The following is a 17,175-nucleotide window of genomic DNA, read 5'->3' on the forward strand; positions in this document are numbered from 1 at the left end:
TGCCCGGTTAAAGAAATGAAGCTGTAATCTGGAACTTAAAATACAATTTTACTGCATTTCAAAGTAACATCTCTGCTGTGAGAGAGAAAATAAGATGAACCTCAGTTTTAAGACTTCATCCTTCTGTGTGCAGTCTGTCTGCACGGCTGTGTGACCGCACAAGTTCAAGTGGTTCTCAGGAGTTTCTCTGTCCACCGTTATCAGCACTGTCAGTCCATTTCAACCACATCTGGGCACTTTGACCCATCAGAACTCCCGCCCAGGCTTCCTCTTCTTTTGTGAGCCATCATCGCGGTCTCACCTCCAGACTGTCCGAGAGCATCGAATCCCAGAGGAGCGTCAGGAGAGCTTATCTATGTTTTCTAAGAAGCGTTGGGCCCACCATTCATCCAAATCTATGGGCACAAAGTCTGAGAAGAAAACAGAAATTAAACCATTAGATACATCTTTGTCCATGGCGTGGATGGTTGAGAATAAATGTCAAAAGGATGAAAAATAAAGAACCACTAAATATTACGCTTTTCTCTTCATCTATAAAATTTTCCTTACCACCTATTCAATACACTACTCCACTGCTGCATTTAGCCCAGTGGTAAAAGGTAATCCACTCAACCTGTGAGCTAAACCATCACAAACTGCAACAACAGCATTTTAAATGAGTCTTCGGTGCCCTCTTGTGGTCACAAGGAGGAACTGCGACGGTGTAGTAAATTCAAAGTAAACGCATTTTTAAATCTCATTTAAAAATAAAAGAAATGAGAAACGTAAAAACTTCAAAAATAAATACTAGCATCTTTTACATCAAGCTGTCTTACATAATGCTACGATATATATTTAACACTGCCGACTTTTATCAGTTACGTCTGCCTGCTGGGAATCTAAAGTGATCATCGCCCTCCGGTGGTCATAAGGCGGAACTGCAACAGCTCAGTCACACCACCACATTAAAAGTTAGAGAACCAACGAGTTGTATTTAATGTATTTTTATTTGACTCATCTTATTCATGAGTTTTGGATTTTTGTTCTGGGCTAGAGGTCTTAGTATTATTATGATCACTGTTACATTTAAAAAACCTACAAATACCATGAAAACGTGTGTGAGCTTTGCCTATGCATTGCTATAATAAAATTTTAGAATGAGTCAACAGATTTGACCCGTGACTTTGGGCTATGCTATTTGGCTGTTATAAACCAGTGCGACCTTCTGCACAGGTTGCAACAGTTACAGGCCTGTGAGCTGCAGCTAGATGAAATATGATTGTTACACTTGCACTAAATAAATAAAATCTCAGGACTTTTTTTTGTCACAGTGCGTAAAAAACACAGACTTGGGGTCTGAAGATAACACAAAAAGGAAAAACAGTAGCTATACTCACCGTCCATGTGTGGGCTGGGAGTGGCCTCTTTATAATGCACTGCTTTCTGTGCAGCCTGGCCCACCTCCTGCTGTAGCACCTCCTGCCAGGCTGAAAACACAAGACTTCGGTCAGTAAAGCCACCATGAACACCAAAATGTCCTCTGTCCAGTCCTACACTCCAGGGCCACACCCACAGTGCCTAACAAGTAAAGTCCAGCAACTGTTTCAGAGGCATACCTCTGACCAATGTTTGTGTTCCAAACAGTGAAGCACGTGGTCACAAACTGTGTGTGTGGTTGTACACTACGATTGAGTTCAACTTTGGCAGCTGTCTCCAGGTCACGACTTTGAGGAGCCCCCAGTGGATACGTTTGATTATACAATTTGTATTTCAGTGAACAGAAAAGAACCAATCCAACCTGAACAGAAAGGCGGTGTCAGGCCTACTTTGTGCCCTTGTCCAGTCAGTGCCAAGGTTACTCAAGTCGTTTATGAGCTGCTGTGACTGAGCTTCAATGCCAACAACAGGACACACAGTGTAAGAACCACTGAGCCAAGTGGGGGATCTCCTGGAGACCTGCTGGGTTTGTGAATGTTAAAAAGAAGCCCAAACTTCAAATCCGGGTCACCAGACCCAACAATCCTGTCAGAACGCTTTGGTGCTCTTCTTTAAAGTGATGCCTGGATTTAAACCCCAAGCCTGAAATGTCATTTCTTTCAGCACATGTGCCAGCGTGGGTCAAGAGGAGATTGATGTGGGCGTGAGAGCATTTTTCTGCTCAGTGCCTATCAGTGTCAGAGCAGCTGTGTGGGTGAGGCCTTGGAGGGAAGAAGGGGCTGGTTAGCATCTTGATAGTAAAACAATGTCATTCACAAAACAGCAAGTGAGGAATGGGTGTAACGGTCTCTCACTTTCTTACCCTCAGAGACAAACTTGACATTTTCTTCATGTGACGGGGTGAAACTCTCTTCGTGATGATTGTGTGCAGGCAGAGCTGGAGCAGGGTGATGGTATTTCTTACCATTCGGACGGTTGAAAACGATCTTTGGAGCGGGAAGTCTGAAAGGGGGACAAGAGAAGTACTGTGTTGATTTCTGCAAGAAAGAAAGTGCTCATTATCATTCCCAAGCAGGAACTTTAAGTGATATCCTATATCCAAGAAAGGCTGGTTAAGCAGGAGTAAGAAGTTACAACAGCTGAATGAGGGACCTTGTGATCCAAGGTCACACACACATGAACAGGGCCAGTCTGCCTGGCTGGTTCAAACCAAAAATCATGAAAACCCAACAGAGTAGGCAGGCCAAGCTCAGAGAAAATCAGAGCGGAGTTTTATTCAGTCACCAAGGCATCAGCTGATGAACAATTGCTGCGGTCTCTAGCTGATGACGTCCACAGCTGCTAGGACACAGTCATTCACAATCACAACCAAAAGTATCTGAAAAAACTATAATGCAATCATTTCTTTACAATTGTCTCCTTTCACGACCTGTGCACCTACCCAGGCATATTCCAGGACGTTTGTTTGTGCTTGAAGTCACTGATTTTGCTGTCCAGCTGCTGTGTGGGCCCTGGAGAGCAAGACAAAGAGGATAAAACAACTTGTTATCAGCAGTCCGGAGAGGTGAAAGTGGGTTTTCCGGTGTGCCGTGCTTCATAGTTTAGCCCCACAGTCTCACCTGTGCGTCGCTGCGTGACCAGTTTGCTGGGACCTCTTGTAATTGTGTACATCATGCGCGGGCGGCTTCACCTGTGATCCCCGAGTTCGACACTTTGAAGTGTGAAGCGAAGCACGTACATCCAAGAAGCTCTTCTGATGTGAGAAGCTGATCAATCCACTGTTCGGTAACCTCGTGAAGCAGAGCAGTGCGCCACGCGTAAAAAACACAACAACCCCAAAAACTAGCGACCAGTGCACAGTCAGAGTCCCGTCTCTCCGTGTGCCCCGATCACTCACAAAATGTAAGTCACTTTGGTGCTAAGGTGTCCTGGCCGGCCACAATGTCACATAACCTGAAACAGCGGCAGTCATTCGTAAGACACGAGACGCACACGGTCACCGTCTCGACGTGCCTACACGCCTCCTTTGGCGCTTTAAAGCGACAGCGTCCCCCGAGTGTGAAGTGAGACTTGCAGAGGTGTAATGAAGCTTGTTTCACTAATTTGCCTCAGGTGAGAGCGAAAAGGCAGGATGATTTCACGTTATCGCGATGATTCGGCCTCACTGTGACGAATAAGACACTAAAATCGGGTCAGATGAGTGACGTGTATGTGCTTCAACAAGCAGCAAATGCGCCAACGATGTCTGTGTTTACAGTACACACAGGTGAGCACAGGTGCACCAACAGTAACACATCTGTGGGAGTTCTCCCCCAGTTCAATTCTGAGGCTTAAAAAGTTAATTTTGTGCGTTGGTCTGATATTGTTTGCAGCATTTCGCACCATTAGTGCGTCAATTCATGATTGAAATATATTTATTTGCGTCCTGGTTCTCAGTCAGAGTGTAACCAGGTCGATCCCAAGCCCGGGCGGGAGTTCTCGATACCAAGGCCCCTTTTTGTTTCTTCTGTAACCTTTTAAGGGGAAAAAACTTCCAAATCTTTCGATGTCTGTATCTCAGATGTGTTGCAGTTAAAGACAAAACAAATACTGCTGTTTTTGATATATATATTTTTTTACTTATCTTTACACGAGTACAACTCAAGTGTTCATTAAGAAAGTAAGAAAGCAAACTTTGACCCTGTAAATGAAACTATTAGCAGCAGTTGGACACAGAAACACACCTGAAACATCAGAGGAATAAATATGAGTTACAGTAATGAATGAGATGTTCTGCGTGTGTCACCTCGCATGATTCATGACCCACTTTTTCTCAGATTAAACAAAACCCTCTTTTATTGACACACGCATTAAAACAATATAGAAATATTTGAGTTGGTGCTTCTGCTTGCACTTTTGAATTGTACAATTAACCCATATTATCACTGTCTTACATGCAGCACAGTTTCTTGTGTTTTTGTGCAGCTGCAGGATTAAATAAACATCACATAGCAGTGACATGAGATCTTTTACCATTATGACAATGTCATCATGACAAGCAGTAAATATGATGCCTAAATGTTATGTAACCACTATATACATACATTGTTGTCTCTTTAAAGGTGCAGTAAAACCTGTGGAAGATCAGCAGCACAGCAGGTAGAGAAAATGCTTATCCCTGGTCCAGGTGAGGTGGAGGTGTTACTGCCGGCAGTAGAATAAAGGTGACAAGTCTGCACATGTTCCTTCATGGTGTCGCATGTTTGTATAGCCTGTGTGCCAGCTACAGGTAACTAGAAGAAGAGTCAGATTTTACTGGAAGTTTTCAAAAGGTGGTCTTGAGCAATAGTTCTTTGGGCTTTCTGAAGGGCTTTCAAAGTTTTTGTTTGGACTTTGGCTGCTTTTTCACTCATTTTCAGTCCAGTCCTTGTACCTGATCATTTTCAGGGGAATAATTTCGGTTTGTTTGTTTTTGTTAAGGGACTTAACACTTGACCTATGAATAATTCCTATTGTATGTGTCTACACATAACAGACAACTTTGCAAAGAACCCATTTGAAATTGTGTGTTTAGGCACTTTCTTTCTAGCAGATATAAAAAAGTATTTTTGCACCAACAAGGTGATTCCCAAACAGCCAAAAACGGAAAAATCCCAGCATGGTGTGCAGCCGGTCCTTACAGCATTTGAGGAAGCTGAACAAGTGCAGGATAAAAGAAGATGTAGTAGTTTCTAAAAACTATATATATCTACAGCATCTGCAGATATATATATGAGCAGGAACAGTACATGAACAGTATGTGAAAGTCATCTTCTTAAGACATAGGAAAGAAAATTCAGGTTTGATACAGAACTTGAGAGATGCATCTGAACCTTCAGTTGAGCCGTCTGCTGTTCACTGAACGCTCATCACAAATGGTCTCGGTGGAAGGACGGCGGTCACGGAGCCATTTGTAAGGAAGGGAAAAGAGGAGAAAAGGCGGATGTATGCTGAACTACACAAGAACTGGACTGAATGATGTGGACAGCATGACAATGATCCAACACACTCCCAATGCAGTAAAAACAACATGGATAATATTACAATAGGAAACTATCAATCATGGATCGGCCTCTGCAGAGCTCGAGCCTCAACTTTACTGAAGCGTCTTGACACAAAAGGCAGAAACATCCAAAGAAGAGCTTTGAATGTCCTTCAAGAAGCCTGGGAACTACTCCTGAAGATTACTCAAAGATATATAAAGAAACAAGTGTTAGCTCAAGACTTTTGCACAACACTGTAAACCGGTGTATTTCTGTGGAACTGGTTGCCATCACAGAATTAGCTAGCACCAAACTTCTAGCTTTATTCCATTTTATAATTTATCTTTCAGTATTATCAACACTCTCACTTTATTATATACGATTTTTAGGATTATTAAAAGGAAAAATGACGTGTGTTGCTATTCTTTAAAAATAATCTGCACTGGTTATGAATCTGACTGATCGCCACCTAAAAGTCAGCTCCTTGTGAGGCGCTGCAGCACTTCAGTCGTGACCACTCGTTCTTGTGCCTCTTTGATTTCACTACACACCACGCACGCTCATCATTTTTGCAGCACCGAGCAGGTTTTGAGCTGTGACTGTTCCCATCCCAGGCTGACACTGTTCACTCTGAGGTGTACTGTAATGTCCTGAGATTTCTGAGGGAATTCAAGTTGAAGGGTCACCATTTTGACACAGAGGAGATTTATGGAAGAGCAAGAGGACTTCCTAAGGAGGCTGCCTTGAAGGGGAGATTAACCACTTTAAATCGGGTATGGTTTTTATTTACTTGTACGCAGGAGTAGAAATGAATGATTGCACTTCTTAATTATACCCTTTGTCAAACCAACGAGTTTCTAAGATCTAATTTGGTTATATTGAGAACCTGTAAGTCTGGAAGATTTCTGTGTGTGTGGCTGTGTGGTATCGCTCAATAATGAGGATCACAGTCCTCCAGCAGACTGTCAGTCATGTAGCTGATCTTCAGCAGGTTTTGGTAGTACTCCTTCTCCACAGCAGTGTTAACAGTCCAGCCCACCACCTCCACTCCTCGCTCTGCCCAATACTGAACATAGTCCCTGATTGAAAGGAAAGAGAACAAACTCAATTGTGCAATTCTCACGCAGCAAAAATATTTCAAAAATCGAGAGGTGGCTCGAGACTTTTGCACAGTACTTTTTAAACACTAAATATGAAGTTAATCATTTATGAGTAACAGATGAATCAAAACCACCTTCCTGTTGGTCACCGTTGGTCTGCAACAACACAGTCTACGGCAAAATAAACTACCTGTCAACTCTCAATTACCGTGAGATGAAGTCTTTCTGCACAAGAATGGCAGAGATCCCACAAAGTTTCCACAGTACGCGATGGTGGGCCCAGTCCAACAAGACGTCCAGAACACCGGTCCACAACTGGCTCCACGTCGACAGAGAACGAGGCGTGCCGTCTCCAAAACGGCTCAGTCTCCAGGGCCGGTGGGTGAGAGCTGTGATCACGTGGGGGTCAGTTTGACGCATCTGCGGACCAGAAGAGGACAAAGGTCAACACAGTGCAGGTTTTAGTAGTTAGTAGAGCCTTTTATTTCGTTTAAACAAAAACAGTGGATTGAATTCAATCTGTACCGGTGGTGAGCAAGAAAGTCTTGGGTGATAAATCTCAGCAGGGCCCATCACTGCCACACAAAATGACATCACTGCCTCCATAAAACAGAGGCTGATTACGAGAAGCTGAAATCACTCACAGAATTCCTCCTCCTAAACATTATCCTAAACCGTTATGATTGGAGTTGTTTTTGACTGATTTTCATGATTAGTGTAATTCAGGAGTTTTTGAATTACCTTGTAGATGACTTTGGGTTCAAAGGAGGAAACGACGCTGGAGTTGTAAAGCACCGGGAACTTCTTAAACATGTTATGAAGCACTGATACAGCCTGTAAAGCAGGGGAATGAACAACACAAGTACTATAACTGTGCGGTAACATCAGTCTCTTTCTTTTTTTATTACAATCATTGCATTAGTTCAGCTAGCGTGTAGTTTTTCTCTTTTCTTCGAGAGCCTTGTATGTATGTTGAGTAATGTATCCATAAGCCTGTTAGGTTAGCGCTTAGTGTATGTAGTACCATATCAGGTTGACCTTTGACATCAAAGAAGATGGTCAGCTGGTGCCTGATGCATTCCTCCACAGCTTCCTGCAGAGTTGGAACCTTCTCTACATTAAATCTGTCCCTGCAAATTAAAAGAAACCATTGGAAAACTGACATAACTCCCTGTTCTTACTGGTTACTGGTCTATGAACTACATCTGTGTAAAGCTGGTGGTCAGAAGTTTGCATCAACTCATTTATGCTTACAATGAGCATAAATGTCTCATTGTAAGCATAAATATATGATTTCTTTGAGCTGTTCTTTTTCCAGGATGATTTCACATTACACATCTTTAATGACTTTGAAAGCAAGAAGTGGGTGCACAAGTTTGAATTTATTTTGGATTTTCTCTAATCCACACACGGTCAAAAGTATAGATACACACCCACTAATGTTTGGTTAAATGCTCGCAGTAAGTTGCACCTCAAACAGATGCCTTTGGTAGCCATAAACAAGTTTCTTGCTTCTAACTCAAACTGGATATTTGACCACTCCTCTTGACTGAATTGACAATCTACAAGTATAACTGGCAGCAAAAGAGCCCCAGAGCTTGATGCTACCACCACCATGCCTGAAATTTGGTATAGTGTTCTCAGGTTTGCAACCACAAGATATTTGACTCATCCGTGTGGAAAGACGCGAGAATAAAGGTGTCATTTTTGGAGCATGATGAGTGTATGTAAGGTTTTTGACCACAACTGTGTACATTCTATTAGTTTTATTCTACGTCTATGAAAAGAGATGCACTATTAAATCATTTTGTTGAAAAATACACATATAGACAAAAATAAGGAGGAAAAAAAGACAAAAAGAGAACCAAAGTTTCTGCATTTCTAAAACTGTGAACTTTTGGTGAAACACACTTCTAAGACTCCACATTGAGCAGCTTATTGTTCACAAACACTTTCCCCTTTTTAATTAGCCTAAACACGCTTGAATCACTGATCAATAGGCAGCCTACTTCATCCTGTGGTGAGCAGCAGCATTGAGTCTCCTGAGCTGAACAAACTGAAGTTTGCTGATTGGTCCAGACCCATTGGTGGTTCGGTCCACGGTCTCATCGTGCATCAGGACTGGGACTCCGTCGGCTGTGAAACTCAGGTCCAGTTCCACTCCGGTGGCCCCGTTCCTACTAGCCTAGAGCAGATGTAATGGGACAGACTGATACAGTGTGAACCAATGTATGATTATATACATGGATGGATGAATTCTGCTGTCCAGAAGACAGATAAGATTTTATCTTTGCTTCATACTCATAAAAAGCTGAAAACCAGCCTGTTGAAATAAAAGAAGCATTTCATCCAGAGGTTTAGGCATCTGGATAGATGCTAGGAAGAGAAGGCATTGTGAGATGGAGAGCAGATCTTCATCATAAAGATGGCATCAGATTATAAACGGCACAGGAGCAGAATCAGGTGCAAGATGAGTCTGACCTACTTCCACTTATTTCTAACCCCCCCAAAAGCAGGTGAAAAACACCAAGAAAACCTGCTTTTACTGCAAAAGTAACAGCGACAGCATGTCTCAGCAATGGCTTTTAACCCAAGGGGCTGTTATTCCAGATAACACCATAATTAAATGTCCCTGCACCTGTCATTTGCTGCAGGTAGATAAGAGACAAGAGGCCTGTGGTTATAAATCAGAGCACTACAGCTCTCACCTCTCTGATCGCTGCCAAGGTGTTCTCCGGAGCGTCGTGGCTTCCTCCGCGGTGCGCCACCACCGGGACGCCGCCGCCTGAGGAGAGAGCGCCGGGCCGCAGGACTCGAGCGGCCCGGTCCGCCGGCACCGGAGGGAAGCGGAACATCACCATGAAGATGTAGAGAAACGCGGTGAGGAGGGTGGCCCAAGTGGCGCTTCTAGTTACCAGTACAACCAGCAGAAACACCACTGAGAAATACACCACCTCATCTCCGATCTGCAGCATGGTGAAAGAACACAGGACGGGATGTTTGTGTCACGGCCGGCTGGGTGGATGCAAAAGTCGCTGTTTAGACACGGCATGGATGGAGCTCTGCTATCAGTACGCGGGTGGCTACATGTTGGAGGCAGATCTCAAATAGATGAGCGAGAATCAGCAGATTGTGAAAAGGATGGATACAGGAGCGCTGCTCTTATCAGTGTGGTGCTGCAGAAATCTATAATGTCCTATTTAAAGAATCAGATTTCATGAAATATAACCTGGATTTAAACATCCAATCAAGTCGGTTTGGACAAATATAAGAAAAGCTTGTGCTTTTATTTTGAAGGCAAAAATCACATGACCAGCTCCTCTGACCGGTTTAGTACAAACAGGATATGCACAAACAACCAAACATACACCATTTTGAAAACATTTTTCTTAAAATCAAACATTAGAGCCAAAGGAGTGCAGCCGAGGAATGAATGCAGAACACAGCAAATTAAGGAGACTGTACACGAATAAAAAGAAATTATTAAAAAATCTTTTCTTTTTTTTTTTTTAAAGAAAATTTAGTCATAAAACTCATAGTACTTTAGAACAATGGTGAGGTAATGAACAGGTCTTGGAAATGTTTTCTACTCTTGCTAAAAAACAAACAAAAACAATTAAATAGACTTCAAAGAACAGAAAGTGAACACTTTTTTCACAGTTAAGGCACAAACATCTGTCCGTTTCTCCGTGTGCAGCGTCACTCCGTGCAGCTTGCTGTGGACTCTGTGGGCAGTGAGCTGATGTGCTGGAGCAGCTGATCGCAGTAGACAGGACTTCGCTGTTTGTCCCAGACAGCCTCCACCTCCTTCTTCAGAAGTGCAGGGTGCACCGAGCTGCCTTTCTTCAGGATTTCTGCGCGCGCGCACACACACACACACACACACACACACACACACACACACACACACACACACACACACACACACACACACAGACAGAGAGAGAGAGAGAGAAACAAATTCAGAAAGATAGCACACATTAAAGTCAGCGTTCTGGATTTGAGCTGAACATCAAATACTTAAAAATTTGGGCCCAAAAATAAACATCTCCCATGATCTTCAATTCCACTCTACACTAAATAACAACAGCGAGCTGATGCTGTCACTCAGTGAGGGGTGACAGTTTTAACAAGCTCAAAGCCACTTATAATATTTGCACCATCATCATACTTAACAACTGGCACACTGTACTTCTCTTAAAGTGCTGCCTCATATTTATCTGTGAACATAAAAATAACTCAGTTTAAAGTTTTAACTACTGGCTGGATGTGTTTTTAAAAGCACTCTGGCTCATCAAGATGCTGCACATCTCACACAAATTGCAGCTAAGGGTTTCCTTCCAGCATTTTTCCTGCCAGTAAGAAATTCTGACATTCCCACCCCAAAACATTTTAGCCAGACCCAAAGCAAAATCTCTTTCCCCCATTCAACTTATAATAAGCTATTTTTAAAAAACCTTTTATGCTTAGGCAGTTTACAAAATCATAATGCACATTTTTGTTCAGTAAATAGTCATAAAAAAGAAAGAAATGCACAGATTTCTGTCAAACAAGGTAACAGATTGATGATGTGCAGGTTTTTTTTCCCGTTTTGTTTTTGCACTTCAAGTTTTTGCAGTAAAGAGTTGACAAGAAAGAGTCGGAGAAGATACTTAGCAACGGACTGCAGGTTGGATTCGAACCCTGGATGCTGTACAGCCATAGGGATTTTCAACCAGTGAGCTAAACTAGCACGCACTGATGCGCAGTTTTAATCTGAAAATTTTCATGGTCTTCTAGATCTCGTTTTCCATAGTCCCCTTAATTTAACAACAACAACAACAACAACAACAACAACAACAACAATAATAATAATAATAATATTTTAGCTAATAAAGGTGGGCGAGGCACTGTTTTTATAGCTTTACAGCCTTTCCTTATTTTATAGGCAAGCAAAGGCTGTAAGTTGACCTTTGAGCTCCAGGTGGATGCCGTCTGTAGAACAACCTAACCACGCATGCACTTTAACTACAAGCTCTGTGGTTTCCACGTCAACAGCACTTTTATGAGTTTTATTGAATTTGTTCTCATGTTCTCTTTTATCAGCTAGAACGCTCACTAAACCTAACCCCCCCCCCCCCCCAAAAAACAGCAACAGTGTAGCAAAATTGCAGGTGTGACCCTGAATCATCTTCATAACCTGTACAAGGTAAGGACAGGCCCAGCCTATCCTGGATGACTCTAGCCACCCTTTCTCAGAGAAGTTTGCCATTAGTCTTGTGAATAGCACGCTATTTATTGCATTTTGCTTGTTGATTGTGTGTTTTTTGCTGACTGTAAATCAAATGACCCTTTTGGAGATAATACAGACCTCCATGACAGCTTTTTTGAACATTCTTATTCGCTTAAAGGACTGAGCACACCAGCAGGTGGCAGCGATCAACTATATTATAGACGCCAAGTGTGCAGATCCTTAAAGAAAGAAAAAAAAATCCACCAGGAGGCGATAAGTCACTGTTAAAATCCTCTCCTCCATTGCTCCCACACGCTGTGCTGATTTTCCAGGTATATTGAATTACTTCTATTGCTGTCCCAGTGGGTAAACACTCCACAAACAACAATGCAAAAGCGCTGTTTCAGTGGTGACAGAATATCACTCTGGATGAGTTATTGCATGTAAGCTAATCATTTGATACCCACCTTTGTTCTTCAAGGGGATTGAGGGGATTCTTAGCTTTTGTGTGTCCTGTACTCAGTTGGGATGGATGTGGTGGGGAGAGGCGGGACTTTGAATTAAAAGAGAACAATGATGGCTTGTGAGAAGCAAGTTACGCCCGTGCCAGCAGTGACAGAAGGAGGGATGGGAGTGTTGTCCATCATTCTGTCAGGACATGCTGCAGACATCAAGACAATTCGCAGATATGCGTTTGAAATACAAGAAGCGTAAGAATGGGATCAGCTATTAAAGGAAGAAGTAGAGAGAGATAGAGGGAAAAACAGAGGGTGGGAAAAAGAAAGCTTCAAACAGAGCCATGCATGAGAGGGAGGAATGCTTCCACCAGGATATGGGCTGGTTATGGGTGCTGTCAGATATAGATCACTCAGCGAGACGCGAGGTCGTGTATTCCACAAAGAGTCTCTGAGCACAGTTTGAAGAGCCCGACTCACAACCATATACTTAAACTGCTTGAGGCACATCTGCTGAAAAGAATACGTTCTAATGCTCTTGTGTCATTTATTTCAGCACTTCTAAAACACTTTGGAGCCTCTTGGAAATTTGAGAAATTTCCAAAAACTGTAACATCATTTAGGTACCATTCAAACCATTGGTATTCCAAACCCTTTCAGCCTAAATGCTTCAGACACACGTGACACAATTTTACACAATTGTATCAGAAAATAAATCTGGATTGAAAAGATAACATGGGTGAAGGTGGAATATGTTTATTTTGTTTGTGTAAATGTCCCTCATTTTTTCCATTTATAACAGCAATGTGCAAAAGTCCTGCGCCACCCCTCATTTCTTCAAATTTTGCTTCCAAGGAGCCAGTGTTGTGTCTATAAATAACACACAATTTTAAAATTGTATCTTAAGGGAATTTTTTTACTGGCAGCCTGCTGCAAAACAGATAATTTGTTACCATTTCTTTAGTTGAATACATGAAAAATACCAACGATAATGCAGTTTGCCAAAAAGCATTTTTGCATCAACAAGGTGTTTTTACAAAGCGCTATTAGCCTAAAACTCCCTAGATTTCGGCACTGGTGTGCATTGTGTCCTTAATAAATTTGAGGAAACTGGACAAGTGGGGGACAAAAGCAGATGTAATAAGTCTTAAAAAATATCCAGCACAGACCTGACACAGGACCTGAGTGGTGCCTCTGGACCTTTGGGTGAACCATCGGAAAAACTGGAATTATGCGTTTGTACAATCGGATTTTGACCCATCATGTATAGAAAACGTGATTGGCTACAGCTTCCTTTTTCAGCATGAAAATGATCCCTAATACTGTGCCAATGTGGTAAATGAATACTTGAATTGAAAAAAACAAAAACAAAACCCACACAATGAAACAAAACTATCACTGTACTTTTTGGCATCAACGATGGATGACCCCAGTGTGAGAGTCACTGGTTTCAGCTGAAATAACTAAACTAGATATTTAAACTTTTAAATATCAATTAAAAGAAAAATCTATTGTCTGTCACAGTATGTTGACCTAAAATCAGCCAATAATGTTAAAGAGGGCTGATGCTTTTTTTATACATTGAAAAGACCAGCAGTTGTTTATAAATTTCATTCAAACAGTCTTTTTTGGTAGTTGTGAGTGCTGCATCAGAGTCTCATGGCCAAGGAAAATGTAGGAACACTTCACCCAGTGTGACTCATCTATCACACAGAGATCTAAGACACGGAGTAAAGACTTAACAGGCTTTGGCTATGCAGGTACTAACTGCTAGCAGAATAAACCCAACAGTGATGTGGGACTTTTCATGGGATTTGTTGCCATTGTGTGAGATACGCAACTGTTTCGTGTCCTGGATAAGTTGAGACAGTAACCACATCCTCAATTATTCATTTCATGATTAAACTGAAACAAACAGAATCAAGGCCATGGACATCTTTCTCTCAGTTTTAAAGAAAGTGAGCAAGATCCAGGCCAGCGCTCTTCCTAATGCTCCACCTCCACAAGTGCGGCTAAACGAACGTCCTAGCCTTGCCAAGAGGAATCCCATTATTTTTTCCACCCACCAAGGAGATCCTTAAAAAAATAAATACAACACAGAAACTGCTCTCAATAAAAAAAAGAAAAGAAAAAACACTGAATGTGGGTGTGCATATAGTAAGTCTCCATCACAGAAACAAACAGTGTCTTTGTAAAGTCCTCTTAAGTGTGAGGCTTCATGGTATTTGAGGCTTCGGCGGCATTGGGCGAGTATGAAAATGCTTCTTTTTTAAACCCAGAGAGAGAGAAAGAAAGAGAGGTCCCCTAGCGAGGCCTCCCTCTCGCTCATCACTGGCAAAGGCATCAGCACTCACCTGCGTCCTGTCAGAAGCAATGACAGCTAACATCCATATGAGAGTGGGAGGGAGTGCAAGTCCAGAGGAGCAGAGGCTTGGTTAGACAGTTCAGGAGGGAAAAAAATGTGCTCAGACTTTCCACTGATACGTAAATAAAACACAGCCGTGGACAACAGAGGGCACGAGGAGGAGGAAGAGAGAATGACAGATAAAAGATGAAGGGATTAAGTGGGATGTGAGGGCAGATGTGAAAAGGTGGCGAGGGGCAGAGTGGTCTGAATGTGGTTTTCATTTCGTGGGAGCGTTGAGAAGAGAGATCCTGAGCAGAGAGGCAAACCACACACACAAACACGCACACACTCCTGTGCGTGTAGGAGGGAGTTAATATACAGACATTAAAGCTCACATATTTAACCTGTGAAATGAACATCTTAGGTGGGGAGGTCTTTATCTGCAACCCCTGAAGCCCAAGAAAAGCCCAGCTCTTAATGGTCTTAAAATACTTTGACAGGGGAAATTGCACATGCTGCTTCTGGTGATAAACTGTGTGGAAAAGAGGGATAATGGTAAGCTTTGGAAAAAGGGAGCAGAGGGTACACTGGCCGACTGCCAGTAGCACAGTCTAACGTTTGATAGAAGACACCCCAAATTCCTCTCATCCCTGTCTGAGTGTTTTGGACACAGGGGGCTGATCTGCAGAGCGTCACACCTAAACTCTGCTTTCACCACTGCCTCACACTCACCATCATATTTCTCAGATAATCAAGATCGTAAGATCCGTCGCACATCATCTGAAACCAAACAGCGCACACGCAACTTGAGAACGGTGCGCTTAATGTATCCCAATGAATACAGTAACAGTCTTGCACTATTCTCACAGCATCAGGGACTGTTGATGTCAAGAAAAAAAACAAGCTGTACGAGAGTTTGTCATTGTACGTCAAGAGTTATGGTTTGGATTAAGAGTGCAGACCCAGAAGGAGCTACAGCACATTTCGTTAGCAGTAAAACGTCAAATTTAAATATTTTTTATTTGTTTTAAAAAGCAGGTTGAGGGCATGTTTGCGTCCTGCTATCAACACTCTGTCCTCGTCTCTAAACCCCACCCAGTCTTACCGAGCACTTGGTCCTGCACTGAACTGTCAGGGTCATCCAGGTGCAGGAGCAGCTGCTGAAAGAGAAGCTGCAGATGAGCACCGCAGAGCACAGGGTTGTAGTCTTTGGTCAGGCTGGAAAACCACAGCCCCACAGCCTGCAGGGCCACACCGCGCACCTCCTCGCTGCTATCATCCAGACGCTTCAGAAGCTCTGTGGTAATAAATAAATAAATAAATAAATAAATAAATGTTTTTGACTACATCAGGTTTATAATGAAAAATGTCAGGTACTGACATGTACTAGAAAGAAAGAACATATTTCACCCATACTGGCTTCTTCCAGGCTCTTTACCTTACAATTTAAAACACCTTAAGGCAACAGTTTTGGTGCGATATAAATAAAAATGACTTGAATCGAGCCTGAACTGCATTCACACAAAATGACAGTGCACACTGTGACTTACCCGGGTAAATCTTATTGAGAGCCTCGTGGTGCAAACTGGTTCCTGTGAGTCTGAGTATGGAACACAGACAGCGACAAGCCAACAGTCGGCTCATCTGAGAGTCCTCCTCCAGGGCCGACAACACCAGGGGATGCATCCTCTCCTCCAGACTGATCAGCTGCGTACAGAACAGGCAGGGGGTCAAACTACATCGTTTCTAAAATGCAAGCCAACCAAGAAAGAAATTCTATCTCTACATAAGATGTCAAAGCCATTTTCATTTAGGGGTCAGTCAGCACCACATGAGGTTTTATTTGCTTAAATTGCGAAACATCAACCTGAAGTATAGCATTTACAGGTTTGGATGAGTTCACAATCACGTTGAGCTCGAGTCCAGCAGGAACTGATGTTTTAATCACACCGGCAGAGAAACAGACTGATGAACAAGGTGAGGCTCCAAGAAGTGATGGCTAAAACCTCTGTCGCCCAGTCTGTTTGCTATCGAAACCATGCAGGCGAAACAATAAAAAAAAAGTTAAAAAAAAAAAAGAGAGCAAGGAAGGGGGGGGGGGTCAAAAAGAGGAGGAAAACTTGGCAGAGAAGTGATCCGGCATTACGTCAGTGAGAATCTGACGGTGCCAAGTGCAACTGGAGCTGCTAATTGTTTTCACAGGGAGCAGAGAGGAAACAATGTCCTTTTAAACGAGTCGCTGTCGAGTCGCCTGTGGAAAACACACATGACTTTCTGTTCTCGCATCGAACTGGATGTGTTGTTCAACTCAAACCCAAAATTTCTCTTTCGAGGCTTTCCGCTCCTGCAATCATGGACACGTACGCCTACGTTCACACCGCCCCACCCCAGATATTTGCAGCTAAAGATGTCTGAAAAGACCAGGTGCTTGAGCTAGTTTAAAATGGTCACTCTGTGCACGCGAGGGCAAGTACTGCCAGATGTGCGGGTGCTTGTGCGAACGCACATACTGTAAACTCGGCACATGCTCCGGCAGGCAGGTGCAAGGGCATGTTCCGGTGACAGTTCCTACATATAACAAGGGCCCAGAACAGTGGAAGCATTGTTCCTCTGGGACAAAGGTATGCGAACCCGATTGCCCCCG

General features: G+C 42.8%; 3 protein-coding genes across 4 annotated transcripts in view; all 3 read right to left on the minus strand.

The window, feature by feature from the left end:
• Nucleotides 1-29: 29 nt before the first annotated feature.
• On the minus strand, nucleotides 30-3,512 carry LOC113020752 (MAPK regulated corepressor interacting protein 2-like). Its single transcript, XM_026164965.1, has 5 exons — nucleotides 3,036-3,512; nucleotides 2,858-2,927; nucleotides 2,279-2,418; nucleotides 1,377-1,466; nucleotides 30-410 (listed from the first exon to the last, which is right to left on the minus strand). The coding sequence occupies exons 1-5, from the start codon at nucleotides 3,088-3,090 to the stop codon at nucleotides 340-342; spliced, it is 426 nt and encodes a 141-aa protein (XP_026020750.1). The 5' UTR covers nucleotides 3,091-3,512; the 3' UTR covers nucleotides 30-339.
• A 1,910-nt stretch (nucleotides 3,513-5,422) lies between these two features.
• On the minus strand, nucleotides 5,423-9,725 carry LOC113020754 (glycerophosphodiester phosphodiesterase 1-like). Of its 2 annotated transcripts, none has more exons than XM_026164968.1 (6): nucleotides 9,226-9,725; nucleotides 8,527-8,702; nucleotides 7,542-7,647; nucleotides 7,259-7,351; nucleotides 6,726-6,937; nucleotides 5,423-6,496 (listed from the first exon to the last, which is right to left on the minus strand). In XM_026164968.1, the coding sequence occupies exons 1-6, from the start codon at nucleotides 9,490-9,492 to the stop codon at nucleotides 6,349-6,351; spliced, it is 1,002 nt and encodes a 333-aa protein (XP_026020753.1). In that variant the 5' UTR covers nucleotides 9,493-9,725; the 3' UTR covers nucleotides 5,423-6,348. The 2 variants fall into 2 exon arrangements, with proteins under 2 accessions (XP_026020753.1, XP_026020754.1); XM_026164969.1 differs by having other exon boundaries at nucleotides 8,527-8,726; nucleotides 9,226-9,280.
• Nucleotides 9,726-9,783: 58 nt separating this feature from the next.
• The window catches only part of dnaaf5 (dynein axonemal assembly factor 5), a 31,008-nt gene continuing 23,616 nt past the window's right edge, over nucleotides 9,784-17,175 (minus strand). The window contains exons 11-13 of the mRNA XM_026164966.1: nucleotides 16,082-16,238; nucleotides 15,637-15,828; nucleotides 9,784-10,371 (exon numbers count right to left, since the gene is read on the minus strand). Coding sequence (XP_026020751.1) covers nucleotides 10,217-10,371; nucleotides 15,637-15,828; nucleotides 16,082-16,238 — 504 coding nt within the window. The 3' untranslated portion in view covers nucleotides 9,784-10,216. The remainder of the gene's footprint in view (nucleotides 10,372-15,636; nucleotides 15,829-16,081; nucleotides 16,239-17,175) is intronic.

Source organism: Astatotilapia calliptera, chromosome 4 (assembly GCF_900246225.1).
Source record: "Astatotilapia calliptera chromosome 4, fAstCal1.2, whole genome shotgun sequence".
Classification (NCBI taxonomy): Eukaryota; Metazoa; Chordata; class Actinopteri; order Cichliformes; family Cichlidae; genus Astatotilapia; species Astatotilapia calliptera.

Excerpts from the sequence above, each read along its gene's own strand:
- LOC113020752 (XM_026164965.1), bottom strand. The coding sequence starts at position 3,090 with ATGATGTACACAATTACAAGAGGTCCCAGCAAACTGGTCACGCAGCGA. Across the intron at positions 2,928-3,035 it reads GGTCACGCAGCGACGCACAG|GGCCCACACAGCAGCTGGAC; the intron begins GTGAGACTGTGG and ends CTTGCTCTCCAG. Across the intron at positions 411-1,376 it reads TCCCAGCCCACACATGGACG|ACTTTGTGCCCATAGATTTG; the intron begins GTGAGTATAGCT and ends TTTTCTTCTCAG.
- LOC113020754 (XM_026164968.1), bottom strand. The coding sequence starts at position 9,492 with ATGCTGCAGATCGGAGATGAGGTGGTGTATTTCTCAGTGGTGTTTCTG. Across the intron at positions 8,703-9,225 it reads CCTTGGCAGCGATCAGAGAG|GCTAGTAGGAACGGGGCCAC; the intron begins GTGAGAGCTGTA and ends CATCTGCTCTAG. Across the intron at positions 6,497-6,725 it reads CAGAAAGACTTCATCTCACG|GGACTATGTTCAGTATTGGG; the intron begins GTAATTGAGAGT and ends CCTTTCAATCAG.